Here is a 24,039-nt window from a genome sequence, read left to right as displayed (position 1 = left end):
AGTTCTTTCATTTCAAGTTTACATTCACAATTTAGTATATACAGCTAGTTCTTTCATTTCAAGTTTACATTCACAATTTAGTATCTACAGCTAGTTCTTTCATTTCAAGTTTACATTCACAATTTAGTATCTACAGATAGTTCTTTCAAGTTTACATTCACAATTTAGTATCTACAGATAGTTCTTTCAAGTTTACATTCACAATTTAGTATCTACAGATAGTTCTTTCAAGTTTACATTCACAATTTAGTATATACAGTTAATTCTTTAATTTCAAGTTTACATTCACAATTTAGTATATACAGTTAGTTCTTTCATTTCAAGTTTACATTCACAATTTAGTATCTACAGTTAATTCTTTCATTTCAAGTTTACATTCACAATTTAGTATCTACAGCTAGTTCTTTCATTTCAAGTTTACATTCACAATTTAGTATCTACATAGTTCTTTCAAGTTTACATTCACAATTTAGTATCTACAGATAGTTCTTTCAAGTTTACATTCACAATTTAGTATCTACAGATAGTTCTTTCAAGTTTACATTCACAATTTAGTATCTACAGATAGTTCTTTCAAGTTTACATTCACAATTTAGTATATACAGTTAATTCTTTCATTTCAAGTTTACATTCACAATTTAGTATATACAGTTAGTTCTTTCATTTTAAGTTTACATTCACAATTTAGTATCTACAGTTAATTCTTTCATTTCAAGTTTACATTCACAATTTAGTATCTACAGCTAGTTCTTTCATTTCAAGTTTACATTCACAATTTAGTATCTACATAGTTCTTTCAAGTTTACATTCACAATTTAGTATCTACAGATAGTTCTTTCAAGTTTACATTCACAATTTAGTATCTACAGATAGTTCTTTCAAGTTTACATTCACAATTTAGTATCTACAGCTAGTTCTTTCATTTCAAGTTTACATTCACAATTTAGTATATACAGTTAGTTCTTTCATTTCAAGTTTACATTCACAATTTAGTATATACAGTTAGTTCTTTCATTTCAAGTTTACATTCACAATTCAGTATGTACAGCTAGTTCTTTCATTTCAAGTTTACATTCACAATTTAGTATATACAGTTAGTTCTTTCATTTTAAGTTTACATTCACAATTTAGTATATACAGTTAGTTCTTTCATTTTAAGTTTACATTCACAATTTAGTATATACAGTTAGTTCTTTCATTTTAAGTTTACATTCACAATTTAGTATATACAGTTAGTTCTTTCATTTTAAGTTTACATTCACAATTTAGTATATACAGTTAGTTCTTTCATTTCAAGTTTACATTCACAATTTAGTATCTACAGTTAGTTCTTTCATTTCAAGTTTACATTCACAATTTAGTATATACAGTTAGTTCTTTCATTTCAAGTTTACATTCACAATTTAGTATATACAGTTAGTTCTTTCATTTTAAGTTTACATTCACAATTTAGTATGTACAGTTAGTTCTTTCATTTCAAGTTTACATTCACAATTTAGTATATACAGCTAGTTCTTTCATTTCAAGTTTACATTCACAATTTAGTATCTACAGTTAGTTCTTTCATTTTAAGTTTACATTCACAATTTAGTATATACAGTTAGTTCTTTCATTTCAAGTTTACATTCACAATTTAGTATCTACAGTTAGTTCTTTCATTTCAAGTTTACATTCACAATTTAGTATCTACAGTTAGTTCTTTCAAGTTTACATTCACAATTTAGTATCTACAGATAGTTCTTTCAAGTTTACATTCACAATTTAGTATATACAGTTAATTCTTTAATTTCAAGTTTACATTCACAATTTAGTATATACAGTTAGTTCTTTCATTTCAAGTTTACATTCACAATTTAGTATCTACAGTTAATTCTTTCATTTCAAGTTTACATTCACAATTTAGTATCTACAGCTAGTTCTTTCATTTCAAGTTTACATTCACAATTTAGTATCTACATAGTTCTTTCAAGTTTACATTCACAATTTAGTATCTACAGATAGTTCTTTCATTTCAAGTTTACATTCACAATTTAGTATCTACAGTTAGTTCTTTCATTTTAAGTTTACATTCACAATTTAGTATATACAGCTAGTTCTTTCATTTCAAGTTTACATTCACAATTTAGTATATACAGTTAGTTCTTTCATTTCAAGTTTACATTCACAATTTAGTATCTACAGTTAGTTCTTTCATTTCAAGTTTACATTCACTATTTAGTATCTACAGCTAGTTCTTTCATTTCAAGTTTACATTCACAATTTAGTATATACAGCTAGTTCTTTCATTTCAAGTTTACATTCACAATTTAGTATATACAGCTAGTTCTTTCATTTCAAGTTTACATTCACAATTTAGTATCTACAGCTAGTTCTTTCATTTCAAGTTTACATTCACAATTTAGTATATATAGCTAGTTCTTTCATTTCAAGTTTACATTCACAATTTAGTATATACAGCTAGTTCTTTCATTTCAAGTTTACATTCACAATTTAGTATATACAGCTAGTTCTTTCATTTCAAGTTTACATTCACAATTTAGTATATACAGCTAGTTCTTTCATTTCAAGTTTACATTCACAATTTAGTATATATAGCTAGTTCTTTCATTTCAAGTTTACATTCACAATTTAGTATATACAGCTAGTTCTTTCATTTCAAGTTTACATTCACAATTTAGTATCTACAGCTAGTTCTTTCATTTCAAGTTTACATTCACAATTTAGTATATATAGCTAGTTCTTTCATTTCAAGTTTACATTCACAATTTAGTATATACAGCTAGTTCTTTCATTTCAAGTTTACATTCACAATTTAGTATATACAGCTAGTTCTTTCATTTCAAGTTTACATTCACAATTTAGTATCTACAGCTAGTTCTTTCATTTCAAGTTTACATTCACAATTTAGTATATACAGCTAGTTCTTTCATTTCAAGTTTACATTCACAATTTAGTATCTACAGCTAGTTCTTTCATTTCAAGTTTACATTCACAATTTAGTATCTACAGATAGTTCTTTCAAGTTTACATTCACAATTTAGTATCTACAGATAGTTCTTTCAAGTTTACATTCACAATTTAGTATCTACAGATAGTTCTTTCAAGTTTACATTCACAATTTAGTATATACAGTTAATTCTTTAATTTCAAGTTTACATTCACAATTTAGTATATACAGTTAGTTCTTTCATTTCAAGTTTACATTCACAATTTAGTATCTACAGTTAATTCTTTCATTTCAAGTTTACATTCACAATTTAGTATCTACAGCTAGTTCTTTCATTTCAAGTTTACATTCACAATTTAGTATCTACATAGTTCTTTCAAGTTTACATTCACAATTTAGTATCTACAGATAGTTCTTTCAAGTTTACATTCACAATTTAGTATCTACAGATAGTTCTTTCAAGTTTACATTCACAATTTAGTATATACAGCTAGTTCTTTTATATCAAGTTTACATTCACAATTTAGTATATACAGTTAGTTCTTTCATTTCAAGTTTACATTCACAATTTAGTATCTACAGCTAGTTCTTTCATTTCAAGTTTACATTCACAATTTAGTATATATAGCTAGTTCTTTCATTTCAAGTTTACATTCACAATTTAGTATATACAGCTAGTTCTTTCATTTCAAGTTTACATTCACAATTTAGTATCTACAGCTAGTTCTTTCATTTCAAGTTTACATTCACAATTTAGTATCTACAGCTAGTTCTTTCATTTCAAGTTTACATTCACAATTTAGTATGTACAGCTAGTTCTTTCATTTCAAGTTTACATTCACAATTTAGTATATACAGATAGTTCTTTCATTTCAAGTTTACATTCACAATTTAGTATATACAGCTAGTTCTTTCATTTCAAGTTTACATTCACAATTTAGTATATACAGCTAGTTCTTTCATTTCAAGTTTACATTCACAATTTAGTATCTACAGCTAGTTCTTTCATTTCAAGTTTACATTCACAATTTAGTATATACAGCTAGTTCTTTCATTTCAAGTTTACATTCACAATTTAGTATCTACAGCTAGTTCTTTCATTTCAAGTTTACATTCACAATTTAGTATATATAGCTAGTTCTTTCATTTCAAGTTTACATTCACAATTTAGTATATACAGCTAGTTCTTTCATTTCAAGTTTACATTCACAATTTAGTATATACAGCTAGTTCTTTCATTTCAAGTTTACATTCACAATTTAGTATCTACAGCTAGTTCTTTCATTTCAAGTTTACATTCACAATTTAGTATATACAGCTAGTTCTTTCATTTCAAGTTTACATTCACAATTTAGTATCTACAGCTAGTTCTTTCATTTCAAGTTTACATTCACAATTTAGTATCTACAGATAGTTCTTTCAAGTTTACATTCACAATTTAGTATCTACAGATAGTTCTTTCAAGTTTACATTCACAATTTAGTATCTACAGATAGTTCTTTCAAGTTTACATTCACAATTTAGTATATACAGTTAATTCTTTAATTTCAAGTTTACATTCACAATTTAGTATATACAGTTAGTTCTTTCATTTCAAGTTTACATTCACAATTTAGTATCTACAGTTAATTCTTTCATTTCAAGTTTACATTCACAATTTAGTATCTACAGCTAGTTCTTTCATTTCAAGTTTACATTCACAATTTAGTATCTACATAGTTCTTTCAAGTTTACATTCACAATTTAGTATCTACAGATAGTTCTTTCAAGTTTACATTCACAATTTAGTATCTACAGATAGTTCTTTCAAGTTTACATTCACAATTTAGTATATACAGCTAGTTCTTTTATATCAAGTTTACATTCACAATTTAGTATATACAGTTAGTTCTTTCATTTCAAGTTTACATTCACAATTTAGTATCTACATAGTTCTTTCAAGTTTACATTCACAATTTAGTATCTACAGATAGTTCTTTCAAGTTTACATTCACAATTTAGTATCTACAGATAGTTCTTTCAAGTTTACATTCACAATTTAGTATATACAGCTAGTTCTTTTATATCAAGTTTACATTCACAATTTAGTATATACAGTTAGTTCTTTCATTTCAAGTTTACATTCACAATTTAGTATCTACAGCTAGTTCTTTCATTTCAAGTTTACATTCACAATTTAGTATATATAGCTAGTTCTTTCATTTCAAGTTTACATTCACAATTTAGTATCTACAGTTAGTTCTTTCATTTTAAGTTTACATTCACAATTTAGTATATACAGCTAGTTCTTTCATTTCAAGTTTACATTCACAATTTAGTATATACAGTTAGTTCTTTCATTTCAAGTTTACATTCACAATTTAGTATCTACAGTTAGTTCTTTCATTTCAAGTTTACATTCACTATTTAGTATCTACAGCTAGTTCTTTCATTTCAAGTTTACATTCACAATTTAGTATCTACAGCTAGTTCTTTCATTTCAAGTTTACATTCACAATTTAGTATCTACAGATAGTTCTTTCAAGTTTACATTCACAATTTAGTATCTACAGATAGTTCTTTCAAGTTTACATTCACAATTTAGTATCTACAGATAGTTCTTTCAAGTTTACATTCACAATTTAGTATATACAGTTAATTCTTTCATTTCAAGTTTACATTCACAATTTAGTATATACAGTTAGTTCTTTCATTTTAAGTTTACATTCACAATTTAGTATCTACATAGTTCTTTCAAGTTTACATTCACAATTTAGTATCTACAGATAGTTCTTTCAAGTTTACATTCACAATTTAGTATCTACAGATAGTTCTTTCAAGTTTACATTCACAATTTAGTATCTACAGATAGTTCTTTCAAGTTTACATTCACAATTTAGTATATACAGTTAATTCTTTAATTTCAAGTTTACATTCACAATTTAGTATATACAGTTAGTTCTTTCATTTCAAGTTTACATTCACAATTTAGTATCTACAGTTAATTCTTTCATTTCAAGTTTACATTCACAATTTAGTATCTACAGCTAGTTCTTTCATTTCAAGTTTACATTCACAATTTAGTATCTACATAGTTCTTTCAAGTTTACATTCACAATTTAGTATCTACAGATAGTTCTTTCAAGTTTACATTCACAATTTAGTATCTACAGATAGTTCTTTCAAGTTTACATTCACAATTTAGTATCTACAGCTAGTTCTTTCATTTCAAGTTTACATTCACAATTTAGTATATACAGTTAGTTCTTTCATTTCAAGTTTACATTCACAATTTAGTATATACAGTTAGTTCTTTTATATCAAGTTTACATTCACAATTTAGTATATACAGCTAGTTCTTTCATTTCAAGTTTACATTCACAATTTAGTATCTACAGCTAGTTCTTTCATTTCAAGTTTACATTCACAATTTAGTATATACAGTTAGTTCTTTCATTTCAAGTTTACATTCACAATTTAGTATGTACAGATAGTTCTTTTATATCAAGTTTACATTCACAATTTAGTATCTACAGTTAGTTCTTTCATTTCAAGTTTACATTCACTATTTAGTATATACAGCTAGTTCTTTAATTTCAAGTTTACATTCACAATTTAGTATATACAGTTAGTTCTTTTATATCAAGTTTACATTCACAATTTAGTATCTACAGTTAGTTCTTTCATTTCAAGTTTACATTCACAATTTAGTATATACAGCTAGTTCTTTAATTTCAAGTTTACATTCACAATTTAGTATATACAGTTAGTTCTTTTATATCAAGTTTACATTCACAATTTAGTATCTACAGTTAGTTCTTTCATTTCAAGTTTACATTCACAATTTAGTATATACAGCTAGTTCTTTCATTTCAAGTTTACATTCACAATTTAGTATATATAGCTAGTTCTTTCATTTCAAGTTTACATTCACAATTTAGTATATACAGCTAGTTCTTTCATTTCAAGTTTACATTCACAATTTAGTATCTACAGCTAGTTCTTTCATTTCAAGTTTACATTCACAATTTAGTATATATAGCTAGTTCTTTCATTTCAAGTTTACATTCACAATTTAGTATATACAGCTAGTTCTTTCATTTCAAGTTTACATTCACAATTTAGTATCTACAGCTAGTTCTTTCATTTCAAGTTTACATTCACAATTTAGTATCTACAGCTAGTTCTTTCATTTCAAGTTTACATTCACAATTTAGTATGTACAGCTAGTTCTTTCATTTCAAGTTTACATTCACAATTTAGTATATACAGATAGTTCTTTCATTTCAAGTTTACATTCACAATTTAGTATCTACAGCTAGTTCTTTCATTTCAAGTTTACATTCACAATTTAGTATCTACAGATAGTTCTTTCAAGTTTACATTCACAATTTAGTATCTACAGATAGTTCTTTCAAGTTTACATTCACAATTTAGTATCTACAGATAGTTCTTTCAAGTTTACATTCACAATTTAGTATATACAGTTAATTCTTTCATTTCAAGTTTACATTCACAATTTAGTATATACAGTTAGTTCTTTCATTTTAAGTTTACATTCACAATTTAGTATCTACAGTTAATTCTTTCATTTCAAGTTTACATTCACAATTTAGTATCTACAGCTAGTTCTTTCATTTCAAGTTTACATTCACAATTTAGTATCTACATAGTTCTTTCAAGTTTACATTCACAATTTAGTATCTACAGATAGTTCTTTCAAGTTTACATTCACAATTTAGTATCTACAGATAGTTCTTTCAAGTTTACATTCACAATTTAGTATCTACAGCTAGTTCTTTCATTTCAAGTTTACATTCACAATTTAGTATATACAGTTAGTTCTTTCATTTCAAGTTTACATTCACAATTTAGTATATACAGTTAGTTCTTTCATTTCAAGTTTACATTCACAATTTAGTATGTACAGCTAGTTCTTTCATTTCAAGTTTACATTCACAATTTAGTATATACAGTTAGTTCTTTCATTTTAAGTTTACATTCACAATTTAGTATATACAGTTAGTTCTTTCATTTTAAGTTTACATTCACAATTTAGTATATACAGTTAGTTCTTTCATTTTAAGTTTACATTCACAATTTAGTATATACAGTTAGTTCTTTCATTTTAAGTTTACATTCACAATTTAGTATATACAGTTAGTTCTTTCATTTTAAGTTTACATTCACAATTTAGTATCTACAGTTAGTTCTTTCATTTCAAGTTTACATTCACAATTTAGTATATACAGTTAGTTCTTTCATTTCAAGTTTACATTCACAATTTAGTATATACAGTTAGTTCTTTCATTTTAAGTTTACATTCACAATTTAGTATGTACAGTTAGTTCTTTCATTTCAAGTTTACATTCACAATTTAGTACATACAGCTAGTTCTTTCATTTCAAGTTTACATTCACAATTTAGTATCTACAGTTAGTTCTTTCATTTTAAGTTTACATTCACAATTTAGTATATACAGTTAGTTCTTTCATTTCAAGTTTACATTCACAATTTAGTATCTACAGTTAGTTCTTTCAAGTTTACATTCACAATTTAGTATATACAGCTAGTTCTTTCATTTCAAGTTTACATTCACAATTTAGTATATACAGTTAGTTCTTTCATTTCAAGTTTACATTCACAATTTAGTATATACAGCTAGTTCTCTCCACACAGTCACCCTGTCCACACAGTCCCCCTCCTCTCCACACAGTACCCCTCCTCCCCAACCATCTATAAATTCATCACTCCTCTTTCTATATTGTCACACCTATACAGGAAAGTTGAACATTAAACAGATTGACTTTCTTTGCTGTATTTGTAGACTTCCATCTAACACCTCTCTATCACCTAAATGTTCCATCCCTGACCATCAAATTAACCAAGTATTTTATCTTTACCTGTATTAAAGAATTGAGGTTGGACAGTAAACATATTAACTGTCTTTGATGTACTTCTGTCCATAGTAACAGGAGTCTCTGGCATCAATCGGAACAAGTTTTTCAGTAATGTAGTCACCATCTTGTGTTGACGGAAATAGGCAGCATACCCAGCTCTCAACTAGTCAATAAAGATTTAAGAAAATTGTATTACCATATTGTATTGTATAATGAACACATAAATTATATATTAATTATTTGTGGAAATTGTGGTGTACATGTGGTGTACATGCGATGTACATGTGGTGTACATGAAGGGGAGATGAGGAGCTCTCAACTAGTCAATAAAGATATCAGAAAAGAATAGGAATGATCTGTACGAAAATTATAATTATCATGTGGTATACATGCGATGTACATGTGGTATACATTTGTACATGCAAAGTACATGCAGTGTACATAAAGGGTACATGAGGTGTACATGCAATATACATGTGATGTACATGAAGGGGATATGAGGAGCTCTCAACTAGTCAATAAAGATTTCAGAAAAGAAAAGGAATGATCTGTACAAAAATTATAATTATCATGTGGTATACATGCGATGTACATGTGGTATATATGCAAAGTACATGCGATGTACATGAAAGGTACATGAGGTGTACATGCAGTGTACATGCCGTTTACATGTAGAATTGCTCCAGGCCCTGTCAGAATAGGGGCCTCAGGTAATTTCTAACAAATATGCTAATGAATAGTAGTCCAGTCCAGTCCAGTACATACGTTTAACTACCACTCATCAAGTCATTATTTTTTTAATTCAAAATTTCAATATCTTCATTCTCTTCATCATTATCTCATACCAGTCCTCACTATCACCTATGAAATAACAATGATATACAAGAGACAGCTGTCATACCTCAGCAGTGGCACCTTTGAAGAAAGCTAGTAAGAGTTTCCATGACAACAAGTATGCTAATGAGTAGTAGTAAGCATCACTGTAGCCTTCAATGAGGACACATTCTCCAACTCTGACGTCTGTTAGAATACCATCTATGTATTCTGATGTCAAGTTATACACATCCATCAATGATGCAGGAGGTTGTCTGTTGACAAAAAATAATAATAGCCAAAACGAAAATTTAATTTACAATAAACATGTACTGCATTCATTGCCCTTACATCTATCGGTAAATCTACTAAATGTATTAAAAACATGATTTTATTATGCCCATCATAAGTGTACTGTACATTTACATGTATATGGAAGGTGATTTTATTATGCCCATCATACAAGTACTGTACATTTACATGTATATGGAAGGTGATTTTATTATGCCCATCATACAAGTACTGTACATTTACATGTATATGGAAGGTGGCTTTATTATGCCCATCATACAAGTACTATACATTTACATGTATATGGAAGGTGATTTTATTATGTCCATTATACAAGTACTGTACATTTACATGTATATGGAAGGTGATTTCATTATGCCCATCATACAAGTACTATACATTTACATGTATATGGAAGGTGATTTTATTATGTCCATCATACAAGTACTATACATTTACATGTATATGGAAGGTGATTTCATTATGCCCATCATACAAGTACTGTACATTTACATGTATATGGAAGGTGATTTTATTATGCCCATTATACAAGTACTGTACATTTACATGTATATGGAAGGTGATTTCATTATGCCCATCATACAAGTACTATACATTTACATGTATATGGAAGGTAATTTTATTATGTCCATCATACAAGTACTATACATTTCCATGTATATGGAAGGTGATTTCATTATGCCCATCATACAAGTACTGTACATTTACATGTATATGGAAGGTGATTTTGTTACGCCCATCATACAAGTACTGTTCATTTACATGTATATGGAAGGTGATTTTATTATGCCCATCATACAAGTACTGTTCATTTACATTTATATGGAAGGTGATTTTATTATGCTCATCATACAAGTACTGTACATTTACATGTATATGGAAGGTGATTTTGTTACACCCATCACACAAGTACTGTACATTTACATGTATATGGAAGGTGATTTTGTTACACCCATCATACAAGTACTGTACATTTACATGTATATGGAAGGTGGTTTTATTATGCCCATCATACAAGTACTGTTCATTTACATTTATATGGAAGGTGATTTTATTATGCTCATCATACAAGTACTGTACATTTACATGTATATGGAAGGTGATTTTATTATGCCCATCATACGAGTACTGTACATTTACATGTATATGGAAGGTGATTTTATTATGCCCATCATAAGTGTACTGTACATTTACATGTATATGGAAGGTGATTTTATTATGCCCATCATACAAGTACTGTACATTTACATGTATATGGAAGGTGATTTTATTATGCCCATCATACAAGTACTGTACATTTACATGTATATGGAAGGTGATTTTGTTACGCTCATCATACAAGTACTGTACATTTACATGTATATGGAAGGTGATTTTATTATGTCCATCATACACGTACTGTACATTTACATGTATATGGAAGGTGATTTTATTATGCCCATCATACAAGTACTGTACATTTACATGTATATGGAAGGTGATTTTATTATGCCCATCACATATTAAGTACTGTACATTTACATGTATATGGAGGGTGATTTTATTATGCCCATCATACAAGTACTGTTCATTTACATGTATATGGAAGGTGATTTTATTATGCTCATCATACAAGTACTCTACATTTACATGTATATGGAAGGTGATTTTATTATGCCCATCATACAAGTACTGTACATTTACATGTATATGGAAGGTGATTTTATTATGCCCATCATAAGTGTACTGTACATTTACATGTATATGGAAGGTGGCTTTATTATGCCCATCATACAAGTACTATACATTTACATGTATATGGAAGGTGATTTTATTATGTCCATTATACAAGTACTGTACATTTACATGTATATGGAAGGTGATTTCATTATGCCCATCATACAAGTACTATACATTTACATGTATATGGAAGGTGATTTTATTATGTCCATCATACAAGTACTATACATTTACATGTATATGGAAGGTGATTTCATTATGCCCATCATACAAGTACTGTACATTTACATGTATATGGAAGGTGATTTTATTATGCCCATTATACAAGTACTGTACATTTACATGTATATGGAAGGTGATTTCATTATGCCCATCATACAAGTACTATACATTTACATGTATATGGAAGGTAATTTTATTATGTCCATCATACAAGTACTATACATTTACATGTATATGGAAGGTGATTTCATTATGCCCATCATACAAGTACTGTACATTTACATGTATATGGAAGGTGATTTTATTATGCCCATTATACAAGTACTGTACATTTACATGTATATGGAAGGTGATTTTATTATGCCCATCATAAGTGTACTGTACATTTACATGTATATGGAAGGTGATTTTATTATGCCCATCATACAAGTACTGTACATTTACATGTATATGGAAGGTGATTTTGTTACGCTCATCATACAAGTACTGTACATTTACATGTATATGGAAGGTGATTTTATTATGTCCATCATACACGTACTGTACATTTACATGTATATGGAAGGTGATTTTATTATGCCCATCATACAAGTACTGTACATTTACATGTATATGGAAGGTGATTTTATTATGCCCATCACATATTAAGTACTGTACATTTACATGTATATGGAAGGTGATTTTATTATGCCCATCATACAAGTACTGTTCAGTTACATGTATATGGAAGGTGATTTTATTATGTCCATCATACAAGTACTGTACATTTACATGTATATGGAAGGTGATTTTGTTACACCCATCACACAAGTACTGTACATTTACATGTATATGGAAGGTGATTTTGTTACACCCATCATACAAGTACTGTACATTTACATGTATATGGAAGGTGGTTTTATTATGCCCATCATACAAGTACTGTTCATTTACATTTATATGGAAGGTGATTTTATTATGCTCATCATACAAGTACTGTACATTTACATGTATATGGAAGGTGATTTTATTATGCCCATCATACGAGTACTGTACATTTACATGTATATGGAAGGTGATTTTATTATGCCCATCATACAAGTACTGTACATTTACATGTATATGGAAGGTGATTTTATTATGCCCATCATACAAGTACTGTACATTTACATGTACATGGAAGGTGATTTTGTTACGCTCATCATACAAGTACTGTACATTTACATGTATATGGAAGGTGATTTTATTATGTCCATCATACACGTACTGTACATTTACATGTATATGGAAGGTGATTTTATTATGCCCATCATACAAGTACTGTACATTTACATGTATATGGAAGGTGATTTTATTATGCCCATTATACAAGTACTGTACATTTACATGTATATGGAAGGTGATTTTATTATGCCCATCATACAAGTACTGTTCATTTACATGTATATGGAAGGTGATTTTATTATGCTCATCATACAAGTACTGTACATTTACATGTATATGGAAGGTGATTTTATTATGCTCATCATACAAGTACTGTACATTTACATGTATATGGAAGGTGATTTTATTATGCCCATCATACGAGTACTGTACATTTACATGTATATGGAAGGTGATTTTATTATGCCCATCATAAGTGTACTGTACATTTACATGTATATGGAAGGTGATTTTATTATGCCCATCATACAAGTACTGTACATTTACATGTATATGGAAGGTGATTTTATTATGCCCATCATACAAGTACTGTACATTTACATGTATATGGAAGGTGATTTTATTATGCCCATCATACAAGTACTGTACATTTACATGTATATGGAAGGTGATTTTATTATGCCCATCATACAAGTACTGTACATTTACATGTACATGGAAGGTGATTTTGTTACGCCCATCATACAAGTACTGTACATTTACATGTATATGGAAGGTGATTTTATTATGCCCATCATACAAGTACTGTACATTTACATGTATATGGAAGGTGATTTTATTATGCCCATCATACAAGTACTGTACATTTACATGTACATGGAAGGTGATTTTGTTACGCCCATCATACAAGTACTGTACATTTACATGTATATGGAAGGTGATTTTATTATGCCCATTATACAAGTACTGTACATTTACATGTACATGGAAGGTGATTTTGTTACGCCCATCATACAAGTACTGTACATTTACATGTATATGGAAGGTGATTTTATTATGCCCATTATACAAGTACTGTACATTTACATGTATATGGAAGGTGATTTTATTATGCCCATCATACAAGTACTGTACATTTACATGTATATGGAAGGTGATTGTATTATGTCCATTATACAAGTACTGTACATTTACATGTATATGGAAGGCGATTTTATTATGTCCATCATACAAGTACTGTACATTTACATGTATATGGAAGGTGATATTTGATGACAAAGAAAATAGATAACGCTTTATTTTGGTTTTATAATGTTGTTTGTGAGCTTTTTAGCATATGTCAAGTTTTATTAGTATTAGTATTAAACATGGATGTTGTCATCACAATGTAAACAAGTTTCCACCAATATGTTATTAAAACTCATTAGGGCCCAACCAATATGCCCTTTAAGCCAATTTGATGGACCATTGATGCACACAATTTCTACTGATGCACCAAAATTTGGTTTTCCCCTATCTCTTACTATGTGTGACTAACAAGAAATGCCAGATTTCTCCTTTTGATAACAACAAACCTTGGCTATCATTATCAAATTTTTACAGTCTACCATTCTGTAAAGGTGAAGTGGTCCCATTAGCAACCCATCCACAACAACCCATGTTACTAGTTAAGTATTTGGAGCTGGTTATCAAAATTCCACTTCTCCCCATTTGAATGAAAGATTTTGACATTTTCTGCCAATCTTTAGGAGTGATCGCTTCAGTGTGTTTCCATACCAATACCACTAATTAGGATTTTAGTACTACTTTAGCAGATTTGATCTCTGATACAGCCTTCCCCATGAAATATCAATAAATCCTTTAAAACCAAACACTTGGGGATGATATGAATTGAATAAACATGATATGCAATAGAAGTAATTTAAAATGATTATGCAGAGTTAAAGATAAAATAGTTTGTTGTAACAACTTACAGAATAATTTCTTTATCTTCATCTTCTTTTATCAGTTGTTCATCATATTTAGGTAATTCTGATATTAACCTAAAAACAAACAAACAAACAAACATGACATCTTTATATAATTTAGAGTAACATTATTGTAACTTTCCCTGTCAAGATTAGGCTTGTGATAGGTGGGTGTGTTTTATGTTATTTTTATCACATATCTATAGATAATAATTGTTTTGTACAGTGAAATGTAACACATGTTGTGATAGGTGGGTGTGTTTTATGTTATTTTTATCACATATCTATAGATAATAATTATTTTGTACAGTGAAATATCAACACATGTTGTGATAGGTGGGTGTGTTTTATGTTATTTTTATCACATATCCATAGATAATAATTGTTTTGTACAGTGAAATATCAACACATGTTGTGATAGGGGGGTGTGTTTTATGTTATTTTTATCACATATCCATAGATAATAATTATTTTGTACAGTGAAATGTCAACACATGTTATGATAGGTGGGTGTGTTTTATGTTATTTTTATCACATATCTACAGATAATAATTGTTGTGTACAGTGAAATGTCAACACATATTGTGATAGGTGGGTGTGTTTTATGTTATTTTTATCACATATCCATAATAATAATTATTTTGTACAGTGAAATATCAACACATGTTGTGATAGGTGGGTGTGTTTTATGTTATTTTTATCACATATCTACAGATAATAATTGTTTTGTACAGTGAAATATCAACACATGTTGTGATAAGTGGGTGTGTTTTATGTTATTTTTATCACATATCCATAGATAATAATTGTTTTGTACAGTGAAATATCAACACATGTTGTGATAGGGGGGTGTGTTTTATGTTATTTTTATCACATATCTACAGATAATAATTGTTTTGTACAGTGAAATATCAACACATGTTGTGATAGGTGGGTGTGTTTTATGTTATTTTCATCACATATCTACAGATAATTGTTTTATACAGTGAAATATCAACACATGTTGTGATAGGTGGGTGTGTTTTATGTTATTTTTATCACATATCCATTACAGAATAAATTGTTTTGTACAGTGAAATATCAACACATGTTGTGATAGGTGGGTGTGTTTTATGTTATTTTTATCACATATCTACAGATAATAATTGTTTTGTACAGTGAAATATCAACACATGTTGTGATAGGTGGGTGTGTTTTATGTTATTTTTATCACATATCCATAGATAATAATTGTTTTGTACAGTGAAATATCAACACATGTTGTGATGGGGGGGGGGGGGGGGGGTGTTTTATGTTATTTTTATCACATATCTACAGATAATAATTGTTTTGTACAGTGAAATATCAACACATGTTGTGATAAGTGGGTGTGTTTTATGTTATTTTTATCACATATCCATAGATAATAATTGTTTTGTACAGTGAAATATCAACACATGTTGTGATAGGTGGGTGTGTTTTATGTTATTTTTATCACATATCTATAGATAATAATTGTTTTGTACAGTGAAATATCAACACATGTTGTGATAAGTGGGTGTGTTTTATGTTATTTTTATCACATATCCATAGATAATAATTGTTTTGTACAGTGAAATATCAACACATGTTGTGATAGGGGGGTGTGTTTTATGTTATTTTTATCACATATCCATTGATAATAATTATTTTGTACAGTGAAATGTCAACACATGTTATGATAGGGGGGTGTGTTTTATGTTATTTTTATCACATATCCATAGATAATAATTGTTTTGTACAGTGAAATGTCAACACATGTTGTGATGGGGGGGGGGGGGGGTGTTTTATGTTATTTTTTATCACATATCTATAGATAATAATTGTTTTGTACAGTGAAATGTCAACACATGTTGTGATAGGTGGGTGTGTTTTATGTTATTTTTATCACATATCCATTTCAGAAAAAATTGTTTTGTACAGTGAAATATCAACACATGTTGTGATAGGTGGGTGTGTTTTATGTTATTTTTTATCACATATCTACAGATAATAATTGTTTTGTACAGTGAAATATCAACACATAATGTGATAGGTGGGTGTGTTTTATGTTATTTTTATCACATATCCATAGATAATAATTGTTTTGTACAGTGAAATATCAACACATGTTGTGATGGGGGGGGGGGGTGTTTTATGTTATTTTTATCACATATCTACAGATAATAATTGTTTTGTACAGTGAAATATCAACACATGTTGTGATGGGTGGGTGTGTTTTATGTTATTTTTATCACATATCCATTTCAGAATAAATTGTTTTGTACAGTGAAATATCAACACATGTTGTGATAGGTGGGTGTGTTTTATGTTATTTTTATCACATATCTATAGATAATAATTATTTTGTACAGTGAAATATCAACACATGTTGTGATAGGTGGGTGTGTTTTATGTTATTTTTATCACATATCTATAGATAATAATTGTTTTGTACAGTGAAATGTCAACACATGTTGTGATAAGTGGGTGTGTTTTATGTTATTTTTTATCACATATCCATAGATAATAATTGTTTTGTACAGTGAAATATCAACACATGTTGTGATAGGTGGGTGTGTTTTATGTTATTTTTATCACATATCTACAGATAATAATTGTTTTGTACAGTGAAATGTCAACACATGTTGTGATAGGTGGGTGTGTTTTATGTTATTTTTATCACATATCTATAGATAATAATTGTTTTGTACAGTGAAATGTCAACACATGTTGTGATAAGTGGGTGTGTTTTATGTTATTTTTATCACATATCTACAGATAATAATTGTTTTGTACAGTGAAATATCAACACATGTTGTGATAGGTGGTTGTGTTTTATGTTATTTTTATCACATATCCATAGATAATAATTGTTTTGTACAGTGAAATATCAACACATGTTGTGATGGAGGGGGGGGGGGGGGTGTTTTATGTTATTTTTTATCACATATCCATTTCAGAATAAATTGTTTTGTACAGTGAAATATCAACACATGTTGTGATGGGGGGGGGGTGTGTTTTATGTTATTTTTATCACATATCTACAGATAATTGTTTTGTACAGTGAAATGTCAACACATGTTGTGATGGGGGGGGGGGGGTGTTTTATGTTATTTTTTATCACATATCTATAGATAATAATTATTTTGTACAGTGAAATATCAACACATGTTGTGATAGGTTGGTGTGTTTTATGTTATTTTTATCACATATCTACAAATAATAATTGTTTTGTACAGTGAAATATCAACACATGTTGTGATGCGGGGGGGGGGGGGGTGTTTTATGTTATTTTTTATCACATATCTATAGATAATAATTATTTTGTACAGTGAAATATCAACACATGTTGTGATAGGTGGGTGTGTTTTATGTTATTTTTATCACATATCCATTGATAATAATTATTTTGTACAGTGAAATATCAACACATGTTGTGATAGGTGGGTGTGTTTTATGTTATTTTTTATCACATATCCATAGATAATAATTGTTGTGTAAGTGAAATGTCAAAACATGGCTTTATCTAAAGTGTAAAGTATAGATGCAATGACTTGTACATACATACATACATACATACATACATACAGTCATACATACAGATATTTTGTTGTTTTATCACCATGGCAGTAAGATAATCAAATTTATCCACAATGACTTAAACTGTCTTCTGTGCCATGAGGCATTGAAATCACTCACCTTAATAAAAGTGTGTATGCAGTGACTTGTACAGTTTTGTTCTGTGTCATCACCATGGCAATGAAATCACTCACCTTAATAAAAGTGTGTATGCAGTGACTTGTACAGTTTTGTTCTGTGTCATCACCATGGCAATGAAATCACTCACCTTAATAAAAGTGTGTATGCAGTGACTTGTACAGTTTTGTTCTGTGTCATCACCATGGCAATGAAATCACTCACCTTAATAAAAGTGTGTATGCAATGACTTGTACAGTTTTGTTTTGTGTCATCACCATGGCAATGAAATCACTCACCTTAATAAAAGTGTGTATGCAGTGACTTGTACAGGTTTGTTTTGTGTCATCACCATGGCAATGAAATCACTCACCTTAATAAAAGTGTGTATGCAATGACTTGTACAGTTTTGTTGTGTGTCATCACCATGGCAATGAAATCGCTCACCTTAATAAAAGTGTGTATGCAGTGACTTGTACAGTTTTGTTCTATGTCATCACCATGGCAATGAAATCACTCACCTTAATAAAAGTGTGTATGCAGTGACTTGTACAGTTTTGTTCTGTGTCATCACCATGGCAATGAAATCACTCACCTTAATAAAAGTGTGTATGCAGTGACTTGTACAGGTTTGTTTTGTGTCATCACCATGGCAATGAAATCACTCACCTTAATAAAAGTGTGTATGCAGTGACTTGTACAGTTTTGTTGTGTGTCATCACCATGGCACATAAATAGTTCAGTAAAGATTGCAGGCTGTCTGGTAAATGTACCGATGCATCAGCTCTGAGTTTGATAACAATCTTTGATGATTTCATCTGTTCTGCTGAGATTCCAGTCACTGCATGACAAAGACACTGTAATAGGTGATCTTCAACAGTAGCTTGACTCTTTGGAGTAGTTACACCTTTGAAACAAACAAACAAACAAACAAATAAACAAACAAATTTAACATCACTTAGACTTTATTGAAAATGTAACTCTTTCCTTAGTAATATATCCTATTGCCATTCATGACGGGATCTAAAAAGAAAAGTAAACATTAAATCCTAACATTAATTTTACCAAATATGACATAAAATGTTATTCCCAAAAATACTTTGCTAAAGAAGATACAGAGTTAGGGGAGTATTTTCCCCAAAAGTAACAATAAACAAATTAAATATATACTATAATACTATGTATTCATCATGGAAGCACTGGGATTCATACACAAGTTCTCTTCTTCCACTTTTGATTGATTTAAAATCACACCTTTAGTTTACTCAATACCTTTGGATCATTTTGTCAGATCTAGTTAGACACTAAAGAAGGCCATTGCAAGTGATTTGTTTCTGAATCAAAAGTGGAAGAAGACAACTTATGTACATGTATGAAAATGTATACTAATTAGTAATAATATGTCATCATTTGTGCATGCTACTACAGACTTACAGGTGATATAGTCAATGACTGCTACTATAGACCTACAGGTGATATAGTCAATGACTGCTACTATAGACCTACCTGGTGGTGATATAGTCAATGCCTGCTACTACAGACTTACAGGTGATATAGTCAATGACTGCTACTATAGACCTACCTGGTGGTGATATAGTCAATGACTGCTACTACAGACCTACCTGGTGGTGATATAGTCAATGACTGCTACTACAGACCTACCTGGTGGTGATATAGTCAATGACTGCTACTACAGACCTACCTGGTGGTGATATAGTCAATGACTGCTACTACAGACCTACCTGGTGGTGATATAGTCAATGACTGCTACTACAGACCTACCTGGTGGTGATATAGTCAATGACTGCTACTACAGACTTACAGGTGATATAGTCAATGACTGCTACTACAGACTTACAGGTGATATAGTCAATGACTGCTACTACAGACCTACCTGGTGGTGATATAGTCAATGACTGCTACTACAGACTTACAGGTGATATAGTCATTGACTGCTACTACAGACTTACAGGTGATATAGTCAATGACTGCTACTACAGACCTACCTGGTGGTGATATAGTCAATGACTGCTACTACAGACCTACCTGGTGGTGATATAGTCAATGACAGCTACTACAGACCTACCTGGTGGTGATATAGTCAATGACTGCTACTACAGACTTACAGGTGATATAGTCAATGACTGCTACTACAGACTTACAGGTGATATAGTCATTGACTGCTACTACAGACTTACAGGTGATATAGTCAATGACTGTTACTACAGACTTACAGGTGATATAGTCAATGACTGCTACTACAGACCTACCTGGTGGTGATATAGTCAATGACTGCTACTACAGACTTACAGGTGATATAGTCAATGACTGCTACTACAGACCTACCTGGTGGTGATATAGTCAATGACTGCTACTACAGACCTACCTGGTGGTGATATAGTCAATGACTGCTACTACAGACCTACCTGGTGGTGATATAGTCAATGACTGCTACTACAGACTTACAGGTGATATAGTCAATGACTGCTACTACAGACCTACCTGGTGGTGATATAGTCAATGACTGCTACTACAGACTTACAGGTGATATAGTCAATGACTGCTACTACAGACTTACAGGTGTTATAGTCAATGACTGCTACTACAGACCTACAGGTGATATAGTCAATGACTGCTACTACAGACTTACAGGTGATATAGTCAATGACTGCTACTACAGACCTACCTGGTGGTGATATAGTCAATGACTGCTACTACAGACTTACAGGTGATATAGTCAATGACTGCTACTACAGACTTATAGGTGATATAGTCAATGACTGCTACTACAGACTTACAGGTGTTATAGTCAATGACTGCTACTACAGACTTACGGGTGATATAGTCAATGACTGCTACTACAGACCTACAGGTGATATAGTCAATGACTGCTACTATAGACTTACAGGTGTTATAGTCAATGACTGCTACTACAGACTTATAGGTGATATAGTCAATGACTGTTACTACAGACTTATAGGTGATATAGTCAATGACTGCTACTACAGACTTACAGGTGATATAGTCAATGACTGCTACTACAGACCTACAGGTGATATAGTCAATGACTGTTACTACAGACCTACCTGGTGGTGATATAGTCAATGACTGCTACTACAGACTTACAGGTGATATAGTCAATGACTGCTACTACAGACCTACCTGGTGGTGATATAGTCAATGACTGCTACTACAGACTTACAGGTTATATAGTCAATGACTGCTACTACAGACCTACCTGGTGGTGATATAGTCAATGACTGCTACTACAGACTTACAGGTGTTATAGTCAATGACTGCTACTACAGACTTACGGGTGATATAGTCAATGACTGCTACTACAGACCTACCTGGTGGTGATATAGTCATTGACTGCTACTACAGACTTACAGGTGATATAGTCAATGACTGCTACTACAGACTTACAGGTGATATAGTCAATGACTGCTACTACAGACTTATAGGTGATATAGTCAATGACTGCTACTACAGACTTACAGGTGATATAGTCAATGACTGCTACTACAGACCTACAGGTGATATAGTCAATGACTGTTACTACAGACTTATAGGTGATATAGTCAATGACTGCTACTACAGACCTACAGGTGATATAGTCAATGACTGTTACTACAGACTTACAGGTGATATAGTCAATGACTGTTACTACAGACTTATAGGTGATATAGTCAATGACTGTTACTACAAACTTATAGGTGATATAGTCAATGACTGCTACTACAGACCTACCTGGTGGTGATATAGTCAATGACTGCTACTACAGACCTACAGGTGATATAGTCAATGACTGCTACTACAGACCTACAGGTGATATAGTCAATGACTGCTACTACAGACCTACCTGGTGGTGATATAGTCAATGACTGCTACTACAGACCTACCTGGTGGTGATATAGTCAATGACTGCTACTACAGACCTACAGGTGATATAGTCAATGACTGCTACTACAGACCTACAGGTGATATAGTCAATGACTGCTACTACAGACCTACCTGGTGGTGATATAGTCAATGACTGCTACTACAGACCTACAGGTGATATAGTCAATGACTGCTACTACAGACCTACAGGTGATATAGTCAATGACTGCTACTACAGACTTACAGGTGTTATAGTCAATGACTGCTACTACAGACTTACGGGTGATATAGTCAATGACTGCTACTACAGACTTACAGGTGATATAGTCAATGACTGCTACTACAGACTTATAGGTGATATAGTCAATGACTGTTACTACAGACTTATACTCTTTTCAATCTTGTCAAGAAGCACTTAATTCATCATCATGCTTTTGCTGATGATAACCAACTTTATAAAGACACTAATCCACATAACATAAACCAAACTATTGAAGATATGCAAAACTGCATTACTGACGTCAAAATGTGGATGACTGCAAATAAGCTTCAATTAAATGACTGTAAGACAGAAGTCATACTAATCTCATCTCCTAGACTTTCCACTAAACTTGCTCTTCCTCCTTCCATGCATGTCGGAAACTCAGACATACTTTTCAGTCCAAGTGTAAAAAATCTTGGAGTCACACTTGATTGCAATCTCAATATGGCCGAGCATGTGCAACGCACATGCAAGGCCGCCTACATTCAACTGAGACAAATCAGCTCTATTCGTCACTTTCTCACTTCTAGTGCCACTCAAACACTTGTCTCCACACTCATCCTGTCTCACTTAGACTATTGTAATGCTCTTCTCTCTGGTTGTCCTAAACACCTCACTGACAGACTACAGCATGTACAAAATGCTGCAGCTCGGCTTGTCTGCAAAGCTAAAAAGTTCGATCATGTACAACCTCTTCTTAGAAAACTTCATTGGCTGCCTATCACTTCACGTATTCAATACAAAATTTCATCCATTTGTTTCAAGTCAGTTGTAGGTATTGGCCCACAATATCTCACGGATCTTCTACATCAATACATTCCTCGAAGACCACTTCGCTCGTCTTCTGATTCTCGTCTTCTCTGTGTTCCAAGGGTGTCAACCAAAACATTTGGTGAAAGATCCTTCTCTTACATTGGCCCTACTTCATGGAACCACCTCCCTTTTGATCTTCGCCATTCCAAATCTTTGTCAACCTTCAGACATTCTCTCAAAACTCACCTCTTCAACTGCTAATAACTGTTTTTCTTTCTCATTTTATTTAATACACATTACCTTGAATTCACATTTCCATTAACTATTTCTGTATCCACTCTTGCTCTGCGCTTCGAGCTCTTCGGAGATGAGGCGCATTACAAATCATCTTATTATTATTATTATAGGTGATATAGTCAATGACTGCTACTACAGACTTACAGG

General features: G+C 30.9%; 1 protein-coding gene across 2 annotated transcripts in view; it reads right to left on the bottom strand.

The window, feature by feature from the left end:
* Nucleotides 1–24,039, bottom strand: part of LOC144432933 (E3 ubiquitin-protein ligase listerin-like) — a 69,985-nt gene that overhangs the window by 8,909 nt on the left and 37,037 nt on the right. For both annotated transcript variants that reach the window (XM_078121243.1, XM_078121244.1), the window contains exons 23-26: nt 19,368–19,605; nt 15,009–15,077; nt 9,728–9,914; nt 8,830–8,989 (exon numbers count right to left, since the gene is read on the bottom strand). In XM_078121243.1, the coding sequence (XP_077977369.1) occupies nt 8,830–8,989; nt 9,728–9,914; nt 15,009–15,077; nt 19,368–19,605 (654 nt within the window). The remainder of the gene's footprint in view (nt 1–8,829; nt 8,990–9,727; nt 9,915–15,008; nt 15,078–19,367; nt 19,606–24,039) is intronic.

Source organism: Glandiceps talaboti, chromosome 3 (genome assembly GCF_964340395.1).
Source record: "Glandiceps talaboti chromosome 3, keGlaTala1.1, whole genome shotgun sequence".
Classification (NCBI taxonomy): domain Eukaryota; kingdom Metazoa; phylum Hemichordata; class Enteropneusta; family Spengelidae; genus Glandiceps; species Glandiceps talaboti.
This window is presented reverse-complemented; position numbering and strand designations above follow the sequence as displayed.